Below are 16,244 nucleotides of genomic sequence, written 5' to 3'. Positions count from 1 at the left end.
TTAATTAAAATTGGTATTATATAATTAGGTAAAGCACTTAATACATAATGAGGTCAAGTATCAGAACTATTCTTGATGTGCCTTGAATAATGAATAACAGAACAATCATCAAAAAGAGGAAAAGAAAATGAGATGTCAGACTCAACTCATCAGATGGTTTTAGAGCTCACCATCGCTGTAGTCTGGAAAAGTGATACACTTGAAGACTTTGCAATTTGAACAGAGAACATATCCAACCTGAAAAGAAGTATGGTAGCGTAATTATTACATGCATTAGCATAATGTTACAGTAAATAGGTACTCTATAGAGTATAGAGTTTTCTTTGATTAAAGAATCTGTTGGGCTTACAGCTTTACAGGTTGGGCAGCGGCGATATACTCGGTTATTCTCAGCCTTAACATAAGTCTTCTTGCCTTCACAAAAATCACAAAGCAACCATCCTCTACCTTTACATGGCTCACACATAATTCCTGCCTCCTTAGATCGACATTTAGAAAATAGTATTAGTTTGGTTTAAAATTCTAATAATAGGTTTAACATGCAATTCATGATGATGAAAATTCAGTTGAAAAGTATAGTGATACAGTATGACAGATATAAAATCAGCAAGATTGTTATCATCAAAGCAGAGCTGATAAGGAGCTCCACATGCCAAACATCAATGGGTTTATGTCATAAACAGTTTTGGGTTCAGCATAAATGGGTTTATGTCATAAACAGGCCATCCCATCTGAGGCGAATATTGAACTAGTTTTGCTCATGTTTATTGACTCACTTAACCCAGTTCAACCCATGAAAGTTAAACAAGTCATTTTTTGAGTCGTGTTCGGATTATGTTTTTCTGATATTCAGGTTGTCTTTGGATCAATACATTTAAATATGGCATGGTAACAATAGCAACATATGAGTTGTGTGAATTCGTCATGTAACATAAAAATAAAGAAAGGAGAGGGACAATGGAGGACAGATGGGGACAAGTTCAAAGTGGTAATAAGTTAGGGAGATAGACTATCCACTATACTTTTTATAGTTCTAACTGAGTTCATAGGAAAAGGGAAATAGTATTAGATGGTATCAGCAGACTTAGACTATGCCTACATAACATTATGCTGGTTTGAACCAACATAGGCCTCAGCTAAGCTAGAAAAATAATCAATGCATCTCAACCTGTTGGAGTAGCATACCTCCCAAAGCTTTCCCCAGAACCAGACAGATCCATTAGATTTAAGCAGGTCTAGTTGCTATCATACAATATGGTATATGAAAGGCCTCTCCTCCAAATTTTGAAGAGTTAAATCTACATTCTCCTAATTACAATGAGAAATTGAATGATACGTCTACAAGCATTACTAAGATATAACTGAAAATATAAGACATACACATTACTTATGATACATCTTCAAGACATGTTGAACATGTTTACTTATTCACAGATAGAAGCATTTGTTCATGAATTTGCCAATAGTAACAAGATAAGAATATATGAACTAACATCTAATTCTACAGAACATCCAAATTATCTCATAATTATGAGAAGAAAGAGAATAAATGAGGTGATGGCACATAGTAAAGGAATATTGATGCCTCGGAAGGACATGGTAATAGAGTCTAGTGATTATTAAGAGAAAGGGGTACTGATTGGAATAGGACATGATGGGGCACCAATAGAAGGTAGCAATTACTAATGAATTGGTGAAGGAGAAATGCCTAGGCTGAGTTGCTACAAAGGGGACATTGGCAAAGGTGAAGGGAATTACTACCAAGGTCTAGAGAGAGAGGGGGAGAGCAAAAAGAGGAGAGGGATGACATAGCCACACATTAAGACAAGATCGAATCGGTAAAGTTAGGGAGTAGTTAAAAGAGAGATTATCCTCTATGCTTGTTTATAGTGCTAATTGAGTTCAGTAAGACAGAAAAAGTATTATGATATAAAAGACTTAAACTAAGCCTGCATAACAATAAGCAGGTTTAGGTCTAACAAAGACATCAAGAAAGCTAGAATAAAAGATGGTTCAACCTGTTGGACTAATATAGTTTTAAAGCTTACCGACAACCAGGCAGATATTAGGAATATCGGCAGATAATTACGAGAGACTAGAGGAAAGATTGTTGTAACCAATTTTGTTTATCCAAACTAACCTCTACTGTTAGAGATATTAGAGGAAAGATTTGTTTATTGTTTCACTGTTATAGATATTAGAGGAGAGATCTCGGATCTTGTCCAACCAATTCTTGTATATATTCAAACTGACCAAATCAATGGAATAATTCAATCCTCCAAAGTTCTTTATGGTATCAGAGCTACCAAAACTCAAATGAGTATTCCCATCCTTACCGCCATTGCAATGGCTTCCACTGATGCTCAAACTATTGTAGTCAACCAACAAGTGAATCAATATGATTCCAAGCTCATCTCCATTAATGCCGCATCCCAACTTCCACTGAAGCTCACCCCTACAAACTATTCTTCATGGCGTGCCTAGTTTACGTCTCTCCTTCTCGGCTACGACTTGTTGGGCCATGTTGATGGCTCAATCAAGCAACCTCCAAAACCAGAAGATAGTGCCTCGGCTTCCGTAGAGTCGGTAGCAAAGCACATCCTCTGGTATAGGCAAGATAAGCTCCTACTCCACGCAACCTTGGCCTCTGTATCAAAGGCGGTGATCCCATTGATTGCCACCTCAACTACTTCCAACGTGGCATGGATGAAACTCATTCGCTTGTATGCGAATCGTTCTCGTACCCATGTTATGCAACTAAAGGAAGAGCTTACTCTCATCCTGTGTGGATTGCGCTCTGTCACCGACTTCTTGCTAGCAATCAAGGTGATTGCGGATGAGTTGGCTGTCATTGACAATCCATTGTCTATGGATGACATCACCCTCCATATCCTTAATAAACTTGGGTCTGAGTTTAGGGACATTGCAGTACCTATCCGAGCTCGGGAGACTTCCCTTAGCTTTGAGGAGCTTCACGATCTTCTTATTGGTCATGAAAGCTACCTTCGACGGCTAGAGAAATCAAATGCCAATATCGTTGCTGCAGCAAATGCTTCTCACTACCGGATTGGAAACTACAACGAGTCCAATGGTAAGCAAACAACCAAGAATTCTTCTAGTGCTAACAAAAAAAAAATTCTAAATAGGAAAAGGCAATTGCCCAATGGTGACTTGCCAATTTTGTGATATCAAAGGTCACACTGCCAAGACTTGTAGCCGAATTCCTAAGCAAAACATCTCTGCAAACTGTGCTTCTCCAATCCCTGGTAACAACAAGCAATAGCTCATTGACTCCGCTGCATCTCATAACATTACCTCAGACATAGCCAATCTATCTATCCACTTAGAATACGATGGAACAGATGAGGTTGTCATAGGTGATGAGTCAGGTTTGTGCATATCTCATGTTGGCTCTTCAACTTTATCTACCAGCCTTAGATCTTTAAAGCTATCCAATATTCTATGTGTTCCCTCAATAAACAAAAATTTAATATCTGTTCATAGCTTCACACAAGCTAATGACGTTTTTCTTGAATTTCATCCCACTCAATTTTTTGTCAAGGATTGGAGCACGGGGGAGACTCTCCTAAAAGGTCGTTGTCGTAATGGGGTGTATCCACTACCGCAACGGGTGCCACAGAATTCATTTCCAGTTGTTGCAAATGTTAGTGAATGAACTACCTCGATTGGTTGGCATCGAAGGCTTGGCCACCCGTCCTCTCAAGTTGTCAAGTACTTAATTAAGCAATTTTCCTTACCTATTGTGTCGTCTTCTCAACCTCTAAACTCCTTATGTGTTTACTGCTCTTGCAATAAAAGCCACCAATTGCCTTTTACTACTACATCTTTGAAAAGCTCTCATGCATTAGAATATCTTTATGCTGATGTACGGGAACCTACCAAATCCACTTCTTTTGATAGGTATCGTTACTATGTTATCTTTATTGATCACTATACTAAGTATTACTGGTTCTTTCCTCTAAAATGCAAATTAGATGTTTCCTCCATTTTTCAACATCTGAAACTTGTCATTGAAAAACAATTTGGATTACCCATTAAAAAAGTTTACTCTGACAATGGTGGCGAATTTCCACAATTATGATCTTATTTTTCAGCACATGGCATTAGTTGGTATACTACTGCACCTCATACTCCCCAACAAAATGAAACTAGTGAGAGGCAACATCGCCATATTGTTGAGACTAGCCTCACAATGCTTCATCTCGCCTCTCTACCACCTAACTCCTGGTCTACAGCCTTTCAAACAGCTGTTTATTTAATTAACCGCATGCCTACAAAGGTATTGCATAATAAATCCCCATTTAAAGTCTTATTTGGTAGACCTCCTAATTATACCAAACTAAAGACAGTTGGCTGCCAATGTTACCCATGACTAAAACCATATGCCAATAGCAAACTTGATCTCAAATCCCATCCATGTCTATTCCTTGGGTTCTCCACATCTCAAAGTGCTTACAAGTGTCTTGATCTCCACTCATCCAAGATCTATACATCTCAACATGTTATATTCGATGAGACCATTTTCCCTCTTGCAAGTGCCAAATCTACCAATCCAACTAGTTTGCCCACAAATGCAACAGTTCTGGATTCTTACATTGCACCCGTTCCACCGGTGCCTATACCCTCTAATGACTTGTTTACTCTTGCAGGAAATAACTCTCCTTGCTCTAATCCCTCCCATATAACATCATCACCTGCACCAATCTCTTCTCAAACCATCTCTGAGTTGCCACCATATGCTACAAATAGCCAATCCCATTCACCCTCTCACACAACAAACCAACTACAACCATCTCGCCAACATCTAATGACAACACGGTCTATGAACAACATTAGGAAACCCAAACAAATCTATTTGGCCAACAAACACCCAATTCCATCTTCTCTAGAGCACTCATGCGTTACGCAAGCACTCAAAGACCCTCACTGGAGACAAGCCATGTTTGACGAATTCACTGCTTTGGTTCGCCATGACACGTGGGATTTAGTGCCAAGGAGCTCATCCCAAAATCTTATTGGATATAAATGGGTGTTCCACATCAAGCGTCACGCAGATGGTTCGATTGAACGCTACAAGGACAGGCTTGACACTAAGGGATTCCATCAACGACCTAATGTTGATTACAAGGAAACTTTCAATCCAGTTATCAAGCTGATCACAGTTCACACAGTTCTAACTATTGCAGTGTCTAAAGGGTGGTGCTTACAACAACTTGATGTGAACAATGCCTTTTTTCATGGAACACTAATGGAGACCATCTACATTAGCCAACCTCCTAGTTTTATTGACTCTTCTCATCCCTCTCATGTTTGCAGATTGCGAAAGTCAATCTATGGCCTCAAACAAACTCCTCGAGCTTGGTACCACAAGCTTCGATCTTGTCTTCTTCAATGTGGCTTCATCAACTCAAAATCAGATTCCTTTCTATTTATCTATCGAGAGAAAACTCATGTCATCGACCTCCTGGCTTACATCGATGATCTTATTATCACTGGCAATAGTAAGGACGCTATCACTAAAGTTATTTCTACACTTGGTCTTCAATTCTCTCTCAAAGATCTCGGTCCTCTTCACTATTTCCTTGGTGTAGAAGTTATTCCAGTTCATGATGAACTCTCTCTCCCAACACAAATATATTCGTGATCTTTTAGGGCAGACAAATATGACTAGAGCAAAGCCTGTAAGTACTCCCATGGCTACAAAGGATCACTTGTACTTGATGATGGCTCCGGCTCCACTAATGTCACTTAGTATCGACATGTGATAAGTGCCCTGCAATACCTATCTCTAACGCGTTCAGATGTTGCTTTTGCGGTCAATCAACTAGCATAGTTCATGCATCGCCCAATTCAACTACATTGGACTGCTGCCAAGCATGTCTTACGTTATCTCAAGCATACTATACACCATGGCATTCTTCTTCGCAAGAACACATCTTTATCATTGCGTGCTTACTCAGATGCTGACTGGGTAAGAGACCATGATAATCATCGATCTACTACTGCCTATATTATTTTTCTTGGTAACTCTCCTATATCATGGAGCACTAGAAAACGAGGAGTTGCACGATCATCTACTGAAGCTGAATATCGTGCACTTGCTACGGCAACATTTGAAACAGTATGGATTCAGTCCTTACTTCATGAGTTGGGTTCTCTCTTCCTACAACACCTTCTCTCTACTATGATAACATTGGAGCTACTCAACTTAGTTTAAATCCTATACTGCACTCTAGAATGAAGCATATTGCAATTGATCTACATTTTGTTCGTGACTTTGTTTGAAAGGGAATTCTTCATGTCTCACATATTAGTAAAGTTGACCAACATGCTGATCTTCTCATAAAAGCTTTGAGTAGACACCGATTTAATCTCTTGGCGTCCAAGATCAGCGTTCTTGATGGAACATACGTCTTGCAGGGGCGTATTAGGAATATTGGCAGATAATTATGAGAGATTAGAGGAAAGATTGTTATAACCAATTTTGTTTATCCAAACTAACCTCTACTGTTAAAGAGATTAGAGCAAAGATTTGTTTTATTGTTTCACTGTTAGAGATATTAGAGGAGGGATCTCAGATCTCATCCAACCAATTCTTGTATATATCCAAACTGACCAGATCAATGGAATAATTCAATTCTCCAAATTTCTTTAGCAGACGGATCTTGCAATATTAAGAAGCTCTAGTTGTTGTCCTGCAAAGTTTATGCATGACCTATGTTTCAAATTCTGAAGACTTAAAACCTACATTCTCTGAATAAAATGACAAAATGAATGATACTCTTTAAAGTAGTGTCGACATTCCAATGGAACCCCTCATTTAGATAGACCATTTAGCATCCATTCTTCTAAAAAGACTCAGCAAGGCATCAACTTGAAACTTCATCAAGAACTCCCTCTCCAATTGACCTTGTGAGTTGGGAACAACTATTAAATTTAAATCTATAGTGTGACTATTCTTGAAAACGGACTTAACTATTGCTTATAGATGATATTTTTTGCATACGCCGATGCACACCTTACCTTTAACCACAACTGGACTCTCCATTTCGCTCAATTCTCCAACTATTTGAGTAAATTCCTTTTTCTACAGAAAATTGCAATGCTTAATTTGTATTAATAAATTCCGATGCTTGTCTAGAAAATTCTAATTCGTCGCACAATTTACTCCATTAAAACTTCATCACGAGCTACTAGACATTTAAAATTGCCAAATTATAAGAAGTTATATTCTAGAAATACCTCCTCCTCCTCCTCCTGCCCTTGTAATATGGCAGGATTTTGCTGCGATTGGATGCAGTTGGCGGCAGCTAAGCTAGGCTCCTTCCTCTTCTTCTCCTTCCTCCGTGTTGATACCCATGCAGGAGGAGATGATGGCGTGGAGCCTGACCACGGCGATAACCGCATCCAACGGTCGAGAGTCGCCGTGCTGCTTGGCATCGAAATCGCCATTTCTTTCCTCTCTCCTCTCTCTCTCTCTCCTCTCTCTCTAGCCTCCTGCTATTACTCCACTAGTGGATGACACGCGAGAGAGGCTGCGTCCACGTGGCATTGATACGGGACCCAGTTCAACGCTCTTCCACCCTGGCCATCTAATTTATTCGATCTAACGGCAGCAAAGTCGTCTTAATAAAGTGGACTTTTAGTGTCAAATCCGGTTAAACAGGAGGTTTGCAAGAAGTACCCAATCTTTTTTAAATGCATTTAAGGAGTCCACGCGTAAAAGAACAGGAGAAGGTCGCGAGGGGCTGACTCGTCCCACACATAATTGGTAAAATAAGACGACTTGCACGAGAATCAAGTTCGTTCGCGACTTAGTTAGCTTCTCATAAACATGCCTGATAGAGTATAGGAAAGTTTTGTGAATTTTGATCCCCCAAGTAATAACAAGCTTGTGCTTTGCTTGCAGACATGATTAATCGGTGATTAGGAATTGCTCTCTACCGCCAATACCCCAAAGCTAGGGCTATCTAAAAAACCTGTGAGCTCGTGAGGCTCGCAGGCTCGGCTTGTTAAAAACCCGGCCTAAGCTCGACTCGAGCTCTAAATAAACTAGCCGAGCTTAAAAAATGCTCAAAAGAATTATGAGATTGAGCCAAGCCAGCTCAAGCGCACGCGCCCACACACGCACACACACATATAGGTTTACTATTGGTATGATCTCTATAAGTGAGAGAAAACCCTAGCTTGGCAACTTTCATCTCCCATTTTCTCCAAACTTATCGACCAACATCCCCAAACTCTCTCCACCGAAACCTAAAACCCCTCATCACTAAACACTCTCTAGTAAGTCCCGTGAAATTCATCTTCATCACCGATCATCTCCATCTTCACCACCGACCATCTCCATCGCTCAAGCTCGGCTAGTTTACATTGAGCATCCTCATTAAAGCCGCACCAAGCGTCCTCACCGAGGTCCTCACAGGAGCTACTCTTGTCCTCACTAAGCTTGGAACCCTCCATAGCGCTCTCTAGTAAGCTCTCTACGCCACTAGCAAGGCTTCTCTCGACGAGGGCGAAATGAAGATGGTGACGATGCCGAGGCCTTCTCTTTCCTCCATCACCTCATCAATGCCCGCTACAAATCCATGGTGAGTTGAGCTGTCGAGCCAAGCTCGAGCCTTATTGAGCTAGAGATGAGTCGAGCCAACCTTAGCTTTTCTTGCTCAAATCGAGCTAAAGCTCGAGTCGAGCTAAACTTTTCACCTCTTGAGCTAAGTCAATCTAGACCTAGCTCGCTCAAGCTTGACTCACTTACACCCATACCCCCAAGCTTCATTCGAACTGTAGTGAGAAGACCCTTCCTTAAGTCTCTTTGCTTCAGCCATAAGAGCACTACTGTAGGATTGCCTAGAAGCCCCTTCAAAAAGATGTATGCCATTAGAAAAGTGAAGGATGAATCTCCTGTTATCTTTGGTCCTCGTCATAAGTTAGGTTTGAGCCTAATGAGATTGGGTTAGGGATAGCTCATTGACAAACTTGCAAGTGTGCTCATCTTTTAGGTCTCTCTTTGATATAGTGGATGAGAGGATTTAGGGCAGAATATGAGATAATGCATATGGAAAATTGAAACACTATGCTACCAAATACTCATGCCCCTCATATAGGTTAAAACCCATTTGATATTCACGTGACATATTGGTCAAATTTTTAACATAATAACTAGAAAAAAGCTCATATTTTCATAAATAATACAGACCACAAAAGCCCATAATATTAAATGTCACAATAAGCTCTAAAATACAAATTCAAAAACAGAAGTAAAGTGTCCATGCAAACAAACCATCTAGCTTAACTTACATAAATAAAAAGAAACTAAAACTAGTCTTCGTTAGATCTTTCAAGGGCTCGGGCCATCTATCGATCTAAAAAAATATTTTTACTAGAAGTAGCAAGCATAAAGTCATACAAGTATCCCCAGCAATAGTCTAAAAAGAGTACAATTATTAATGTAATAATAAGTAAATATAAATATATGCACTATAATCAAATCAATGCATCAGTATACTATACTTAACATATGCATCTAATGTGCATATACATTAGCAATCAATAACCTACCATGCATCAATCTGGACTATCAAGTCCTCAAACTTGAGCTCATACCGAGCTCCACCCAAAGGCCATGTCAACACTATACCACCCAACCACATAAACACATAAAAAAGGATAGATCTTAGCGGTATCTTGCTAGCCTGTCACCTAGCAAACATGATGACTGATTGTCTGCCACCATAGACTGATAACCTCAGTCATAAGCCCAATCACATAGGTTAGTATCGCACATCGATACTATCCGAGCCCTCGACTCCACATTATTGCACCATCATGCCAAAATCATGAGCTGTCGCTCAGGGACATTTTCATCCTACGTCATCAAGTACTTATAGGTTTACACACTCTACCATTCTCTCTCTATCTTAAATACTCTAAGGGTATAACTCTTATTGATTTATAATAAATTGTCTATCACCTAACAAAACAACTGTCTGATTATTTGTGATCAATAGACTGAGATTTTAAGCTTGGGATCTAACTTATAAGTATAATAATATCCCCTGCCCCTAACCTTGACTGAGGAGGTGTCGGGTACTACCGAGACGCAATAGTCACCATCACCTGGGTTGGGCTGCCCAAATCCAACTAAGCCCAACTCAATAACTCCACCCCACCACCCTCTCTTCTCACCTAACAGAGGACCGACCAAGAAAAAGGAGATGGTTGCCAGCGTGCACCATCGTCGGCAACCGAGGTCGATGTGCTGACCAACTCCCGAAGTGTGAATCAATCAACGGCCGAGCAATGAATCATCTCCATGAGGAGGGCTCCACGATAGAGGAGGGGTCACTAATGGTCCCCGCCACTGACATTCCCAAGCGACCACACCAAACACACTCATGTGACAGACACAAACCACACGAGATGGCGCATGGCTGGCCGGGGCAGCCAGCAATGATCAAGCCCCACACTAAGGCTGGCGGGCATAGGGATGAGTTGTCTGTCGAGCTCGACCACAAGGGCATCAAAGGACAATGCCAGAAGCTTTGTCTCACGAAGAGAAAAACTTTCGACTAATCGAGGGGAGGAGATGGCACCATCAGTGGTCGGATTCTCCCAAGAAAGCCGATGAGAAGAGGCACTTGGTGTGGCCTCTCCAAAAGTGAGAAGAGCCCACAAAAGGCCCCAACCATGAGAGCTAGGACCGGCGTGCTAATGACTCAAGGTCGCCGATAGGCCAAGTGATCGATGAAATCAAAAAAGGAAGGAGAGGGGAGAAAACACCATGACTAAAATTAAAGTAAAATTAATTTCACCAAATGGGAGAGGATTCAATGGCGAGCATCTCCTGGCGACAACAAGCTCTGACAACGCTCCGACGCGGCGAGGAGCTAAAGAGCGAAACTGCTACCTCGAGGGAGGGAAGGAAAGAAGGAAAAAAGAAAAGAAAAGAGAAAATAAAGGGAGGAGAATGGTTTTTCTTTCCAAGATGTTACAAAAATGGGCAATAAAGAAGAAATATTTTTGTCAAGTGAGTCGAAAAAAAGGTGCATTTGGAGGAGATCTTGTGATCTCGCGTTGTGATTTGTTCATACACTTCCCAATATCATCTTTAGCTCTCTACATAGGTTTCTCACCTCTTGCTTTCCACCATTGATTGGTGAGATTTATTTCACTATCCCTTTATTTTGGTACTCTACAAACTGGTGAGATTGTAGTTCAATATATTATTTTTTCTTAAGAAGTATATGTGTTTGCCTCTAGCGTATGAATGAAAATCGATCGGGTAGTACTCAACCCACATCGGCATTCATACTTTTAGTTCGGATACAGATTCAAATACGGATATTTGATGGATAGAAAATTAAATATCATATCATAACTAAAGGCTAAGGATAATTTTTGCTCGTCCTCCTTCTCCCTCCACGCATTGATTAGCATTGACATGGCCATGCTGAAAGAGGAGATGTAGATGTCCTGTATCCTGTGTTTCCCGAGCTCTCACACAGTGTTCTTGGTCGGCCCCATTCGTGCGGGCTTTGAGGTTGTGTAAGCGTGTGGCCAAAGCTTGGTGATGGCAAGCTCGAAGAGGAAGAAGGCGAAGCTTGGTGAAGAGACGGAGTGGTGATGGTAACAGATTGAGATGGGAAACAAAGACAAAGAGATAATAGAGTTGGGTGTTAGCGGGTTGGGTAGCACTAGGAATGCCAGATTAGGTATTTGGGTTAGTTAACTTAGTTATTTATATTCTACTAAATATCTGATATACAAATCCGAATCTGATAAAATTACTTATACTCGTATCCTTATTTGAATCCAAGTTTTTTTTTCCTAAATAACTATTTGTACTCATATCTAGATCAGGTAGCTGGTTGGGTTGAACTTAATCCAACCGGTTTCACCCCTACGTGTAATTTAGATAGATTTATATTTCTTTACACATAGTGAAGAAGTTTGCTAAGGCAAGGCCCCATGATTTTTTTCCAATTACCATTTTCCATGTAAAAATCTCAGCATGATTATTTGCTTCGATTACTGTTGTTCTATTGCATTGATTGTTTCCGTTTAGATTCCTATAACAAATTGGTGGCTCTCATTTGATTGTGCATAGGTAAAAAATGTTCATTTTCTTAACAATAGGTATCAAAGCCTTAATTAGATGTCTCTATTGTGCACATTGGAATGTATTTAAGCACCGAGAATAGGATAATTTTTCTCAACAAAAATAATTGGATAATATGAAAGCGCAAGATAGAAGATATTTTTTTATTACAAAGATTTGTATACATTAATTGAAGAGAGTGAAACACAAGCCTAAAGACATATCAAATGATTATTAGAAGAAGCTAGATCAAAAGATGTGGCTAACATCCGTCAATGATTAGATAATATTGATTTTCACCTTATTGCAAATGAGACATCTGCCAAGTATTTGTAGAAAAGCTACATGACCTATATCAATGAAGACCTCGAAAAATAAGACATTTCTTATTCGGACTCTTATAAATTTGAAATACAAGATGAGGTGGGGAGCTTATAGCAAAGCATTTAAATAAGGTCCAAAGCATTGTGAATCAATTTGCTTCTATGAAGATAGTGCTAGAAGATGAAATCCAAGTATTGTTGTTATTGGATACCTTGTTGAATCTTGGAATATTTTGGTAGTCTCTTTAAGCAATTTGGCGCCCAAAGGAATTGTGATAATTAGCAAAGTTTACAAGTAGCTTGCTAAATAAATAGATTAGAAGGAAATCTTTCGGTAAATTTATTTCGCAAGTTTTAGTCATGGAAACTAGAGGTCGGTCCAAGTCTCATGAGCATGGCAATCATCATAAGTTAATAAATAAATCAAATTGAAATCATTTTAATTTGAGCAAATTTCGAGCTAATGTCCAGCTCGAGCCTAAATTAGTTAATCAATAAGCAATTTTAAGCCTTTATCAATTTAAGCAAAATTTTAAGCATGATCAAGCTTGACTTATGTTTAAATCAAGTTTAAAATAAAGCCTAATTCAAAAATGTAAATTAATAGAATTAAATTTTAAAATTAAACTCTATAAGATCAGAGTACATAACGATTCACTTAAGTAAATCTTAAAATATAACAAAATTATACCATAGTATAAAAAATATTACTCATATTATATATGCATATTATTATTGAGCCTTATCAAACTTATTTTATTTAGCCAGCTCATGATCAAGCTTGGTTTAAAATTATTATTGAACCAATTTTGAAGGTCAAGCACGACTTTACTTATTTTTGAGCCGAGCTTAATTGAGCTTATTAAGCGGAGCTCGAGCAGGCTTGATTATTTTGAAGGGGATGAAATAGAGTTCCCCCTCCACTAAAGATGTTGGTATATTGCATTTTGAAAACTTTAAACCAAACAGCCCCTTGCCTTAGAAAAAGTCCTAAGTTTCTGACCCTCAGGTAGGATCCGGTCAAAATTACCCGATCCATTTGCTGCTCTTCACACAGTTTCCATCATTAATCCAACGGCTGCGATCGCATCTATCTAAATCAACAGTCCAGATCTAACTAATCCGACTACGTCTTCTAAAGTTCCTTCTGGAGTGATCGAGAGATCGGAGGAAACGACCGCTTAATTCTTCTTCTCCCTATAAGCCGATTTGCTGCAAACTTTAAACGTGAATTTTGTGCGCCTCGAAACTTGGCATATTATGAGAGGATTTTAAATAAATTAGCAAATGAATATACACCAGGGAGCGAAATGTATAAAGTTCCTACAATTATAAGTACATAGAATCCTCTACTTTCTTTGCCCCAAACTATTAGATTATTCGTCGACCATGAGCCAGTGCACTACGTACTACTTCAGAGAGGAGAGAAGAAACCCTAGAACCTGGGAAGGATTTGAGATCGACGGTAGTAATTGGTGCAATTGACGGCTTCGCTGCTGTTTGGTCGATTTTAAGCATTTTTTTGACGAATTTGGTGGGAATTGGTGATTTCAGTTGGATTTAGAGTTGGAAATAGGCTAGAGAGAGAGAGAGAGAGAGAGACAGAGATGGCGGCATTTGTAGCGGGAAAGATGAAGAGGAAGGACGTGGAAGAAGTGAACAACGATTTCTCCGAGTTCTCGCTCTGCTCCCCCGCGAGAAAGATTAGGAGATTGGTAAGCAAACCGCACCCGTTTGGAGGGAGAAAAAAAAAGTAATTTTTTTTGTTGATTTTTGAGAATTTTAGTTCTTTCAATGTATTAAAATTTGATATTTTGAGGATTCCCCCCCCCCCCCCCCCCCCCCCCCCCCCCCCCCCCTCCTCCTCTCTCTCTCTCTCTCTCTCCTAATTCGCCTTCTTCCTTGAAGGATGCTGATCTGCCTCCGATCATGGAAGAAGAGCAGTTGCCGAGCGTAGCCGGCATAGTAGAGTCGGTGATGGATGACGACTCGGTGCCGACTCTTCCTTCCAACGAGGAGAGAGCTCTTGTCTTGTATAAGCCAGTGGATGCCCAGCTGCTGATTGGCCCATCTCAGTCGAATGTTTCTTTCCGAGTGAGCTCGGATTTGATACATGGATTCAAGAGTAAGTTCGTAATTTTCCTTTATCAAATGACCAAGTTCAAGCCCCTTGTTTGGATTTGTTATCCGTGCATAAGCTTTGGTCAAACTGGGTTTCCAAAGGATTTTTATTATCTTTTCGATATTTTAGAGTTTGATAGGAAAAAGCTATCTTTTTCAAACTTCTACTCGGGATAATATTGGTGACAAATAAGGCCCATTTTGCCACTATCTTGGGCGCTCTGATCTCATCTGAAGTTTTGAAAATTACATGTTGTACTCGGAATAATCTCTGTCTCATTACTACTATATCTAGGTCATGATGAAAGAGAAGTGAAATCCATAGTGTGTTGAGTGGTCTGGCTTCTCTGGAACTTTTGCAGATCAAATTTTGCATCAAGGGATGAATCATAGTCAACTTTGGGAAAGCAAACCATCTGAGGTTAACAACTGCTTAGCTGTTGTTCCTTGGGTATCTCCACACAAATTGCAGAACGAGATAGCAGAGGAGGAGATGGAGTCTGAGGGAGCACAAGGTACTTCTATGGAGATAGAAGAAGACATAGATCAAGCAGCTCCTGGTGGAGGGAATGGAGGTGATTGCTTGCATCAATGGCAACAACACTGCATGAATCCGCAGCTTCTGGCGACAAACCCATCGACCACCATAATGTGGTGATTATGGTGATAGAAGCAGCTGCATGATGATAACCAATTTGCCAGAGCATATCTTATGAAGCTTCTTTTTTATAGCTTTGGTCTTCTGAAGGGTTACTCTTGAGTAGGAATTTCTTGCTGGGCCATTCTGTTTTTCTATGGAAGCAAAATGTGGGAATGGGAACAACAAATGGGACATCCTTCACAACATAATAATGCTTGCAAGATTCTGATTTTGATGGCCCAACTCATGTAAAAGCATCTGATCTTGTAATACGAGTGGAAGCTTTGTTCTTTGTAATACATCTAGTTGTAATTCTAAGGTGGTTCAAACTAATGATGTTAATGACATATGTGAAAAGATTGTAGGGAGATCTCTTCAATATGAAAATCCTTGGAGCTCTACTGTTAAAGAGAAAAGATTACTATTACTATTCATCAACATTTGGTACTGCCTGAGAGTTTTATCTCTATGGATTTTAGCAGAGTTGGCAAACTATTGCACAGGGAATATTCATCATATGGGTCTAGTTAGTAAGAAAGATTTCAGTTGTTAGCTGTGAGCATCGAATGGTCTTTAGCAGAGTTGGCAAACTGCAGAAAAGATTTGAGTCTTTCATGGCCTAAAATGAGGAGTTAGCATTGAAGTAAATGCAAAGAAAAAGAACCAGAATACTACCTAGCTTGTTATTTACCTATTTCACTGTATGAATAAAACTTGTTCACCCATAATATTAAAAAGTTGAGCCATTGACTGTTCTACCATCCCTAGGAAAAAAAAAATATATTAATAATCCACTACTAGAGTTCAAATTATATACAAACTACAATAACTTTTGATAAGTAAATAGTCTTGTTGGTTCTTTTAAGTAAATCTCTTTTAGAGAAGTAAATCAATCTCCTCAGAGTAAATATCCATCAGTAGCATACTGTATTAATTTTTCTTTAGAAAAATATAAAATATTCTTACCAAATGCAACTCTCCTTTACCTAAACTCTAATTTCAGTATTTTATTTAGTAGTTTGAAATCAAAGTAAAATCA

General features: G+C 39.4%; 2 protein-coding genes across 2 annotated transcripts; one reads left to right on the top strand and one right to left on the bottom strand.

Moving 5' to 3' along the window:
• Nucleotides 1-7,519, bottom strand: LOC140774342 (uncharacterized). Its single transcript, XM_073117303.1, has 3 exons — nucleotides 7,264-7,519; nucleotides 350-478; nucleotides 1-237 (listed from the first exon to the last, which is right to left on the bottom strand). The coding sequence occupies exons 1-3, from the start codon at nucleotides 7,471-7,473 to the stop codon at nucleotides 160-162; spliced, it is 417 nt and encodes a 138-aa protein (XP_072973404.1). The 5' UTR covers nucleotides 7,474-7,519; the 3' UTR covers nucleotides 1-159.
• Nucleotides 7,520-13,844: 6,325 nt separating this feature from the next.
• LOC140773964 (uncharacterized) lies at nucleotides 13,845-15,630 on the top strand. Its single transcript, XM_073116761.1, has 3 exons — nucleotides 13,845-14,159; nucleotides 14,353-14,569; nucleotides 14,928-15,630. Exons 1-3 carry the CDS (start codon nucleotides 14,052-14,054, stop codon nucleotides 15,221-15,223), a joined length of 621 nt encoding a protein of 206 aa, XP_072972862.1. The 5' UTR covers nucleotides 13,845-14,051; the 3' UTR covers nucleotides 15,224-15,630.
• Nucleotides 15,631-16,244: the final 614 nt, after the last annotated feature.

The sequence above is a fragment of the Typha angustifolia genome, chromosome 13 (assembly GCF_048772165.1).
Source record: "Typha angustifolia cultivar Huaian chromosome 13, ASM4877216v1, whole genome shotgun sequence".
NCBI lineage: Eukaryota > Viridiplantae > Streptophyta > Magnoliopsida > Poales > Typhaceae > Typha > Typha angustifolia.
This window is presented reverse-complemented; position numbering and strand designations above follow the sequence as displayed.

What these genes read in the sequence shown, in the direction of transcription:
- LOC140774342 (XM_073117303.1), bottom strand. Translation starts at nt 7,473, where the DNA reads ATGGCGATTTCGATGCCAAGCAGCACGGCGACTCTCGACCGTTGGATG. An exon ending in GGCAGGAGGAGGAGGAGGAG is followed by an intron (nt 479 to 7,263) that starts GTATTTCTAGAA and finishes TGTCGATCTAAG; the next exon opens with GAGGCAGGAATTATGTGTGA. An exon ending in GCTGCCCAACCTGTAAAGCT is followed by an intron (nt 238 to 349) that starts GTAAGCCCAACA and finishes ACTTCTTTTCAG; the next exon opens with GTTGGATATGTTCTCTGTTC.
- LOC140773964 (XM_073116761.1), top strand. Translation starts at nt 14,052, where the DNA reads ATGGCGGCATTTGTAGCGGGAAAGATGAAGAGGAAGGACGTGGAAGAA. An exon ending in CGAGAAAGATTAGGAGATTG is followed by an intron (nt 14,160 to 14,352) that starts GTAAGCAAACCG and finishes TCTTCCTTGAAG; the next exon opens with GATGCTGATCTGCCTCCGAT. An exon ending in TTTGATACATGGATTCAAGA is followed by an intron (nt 14,570 to 14,927) that starts GTAAGTTCGTAA and finishes GAACTTTTGCAG; the next exon opens with ATCAAATTTTGCATCAAGGG.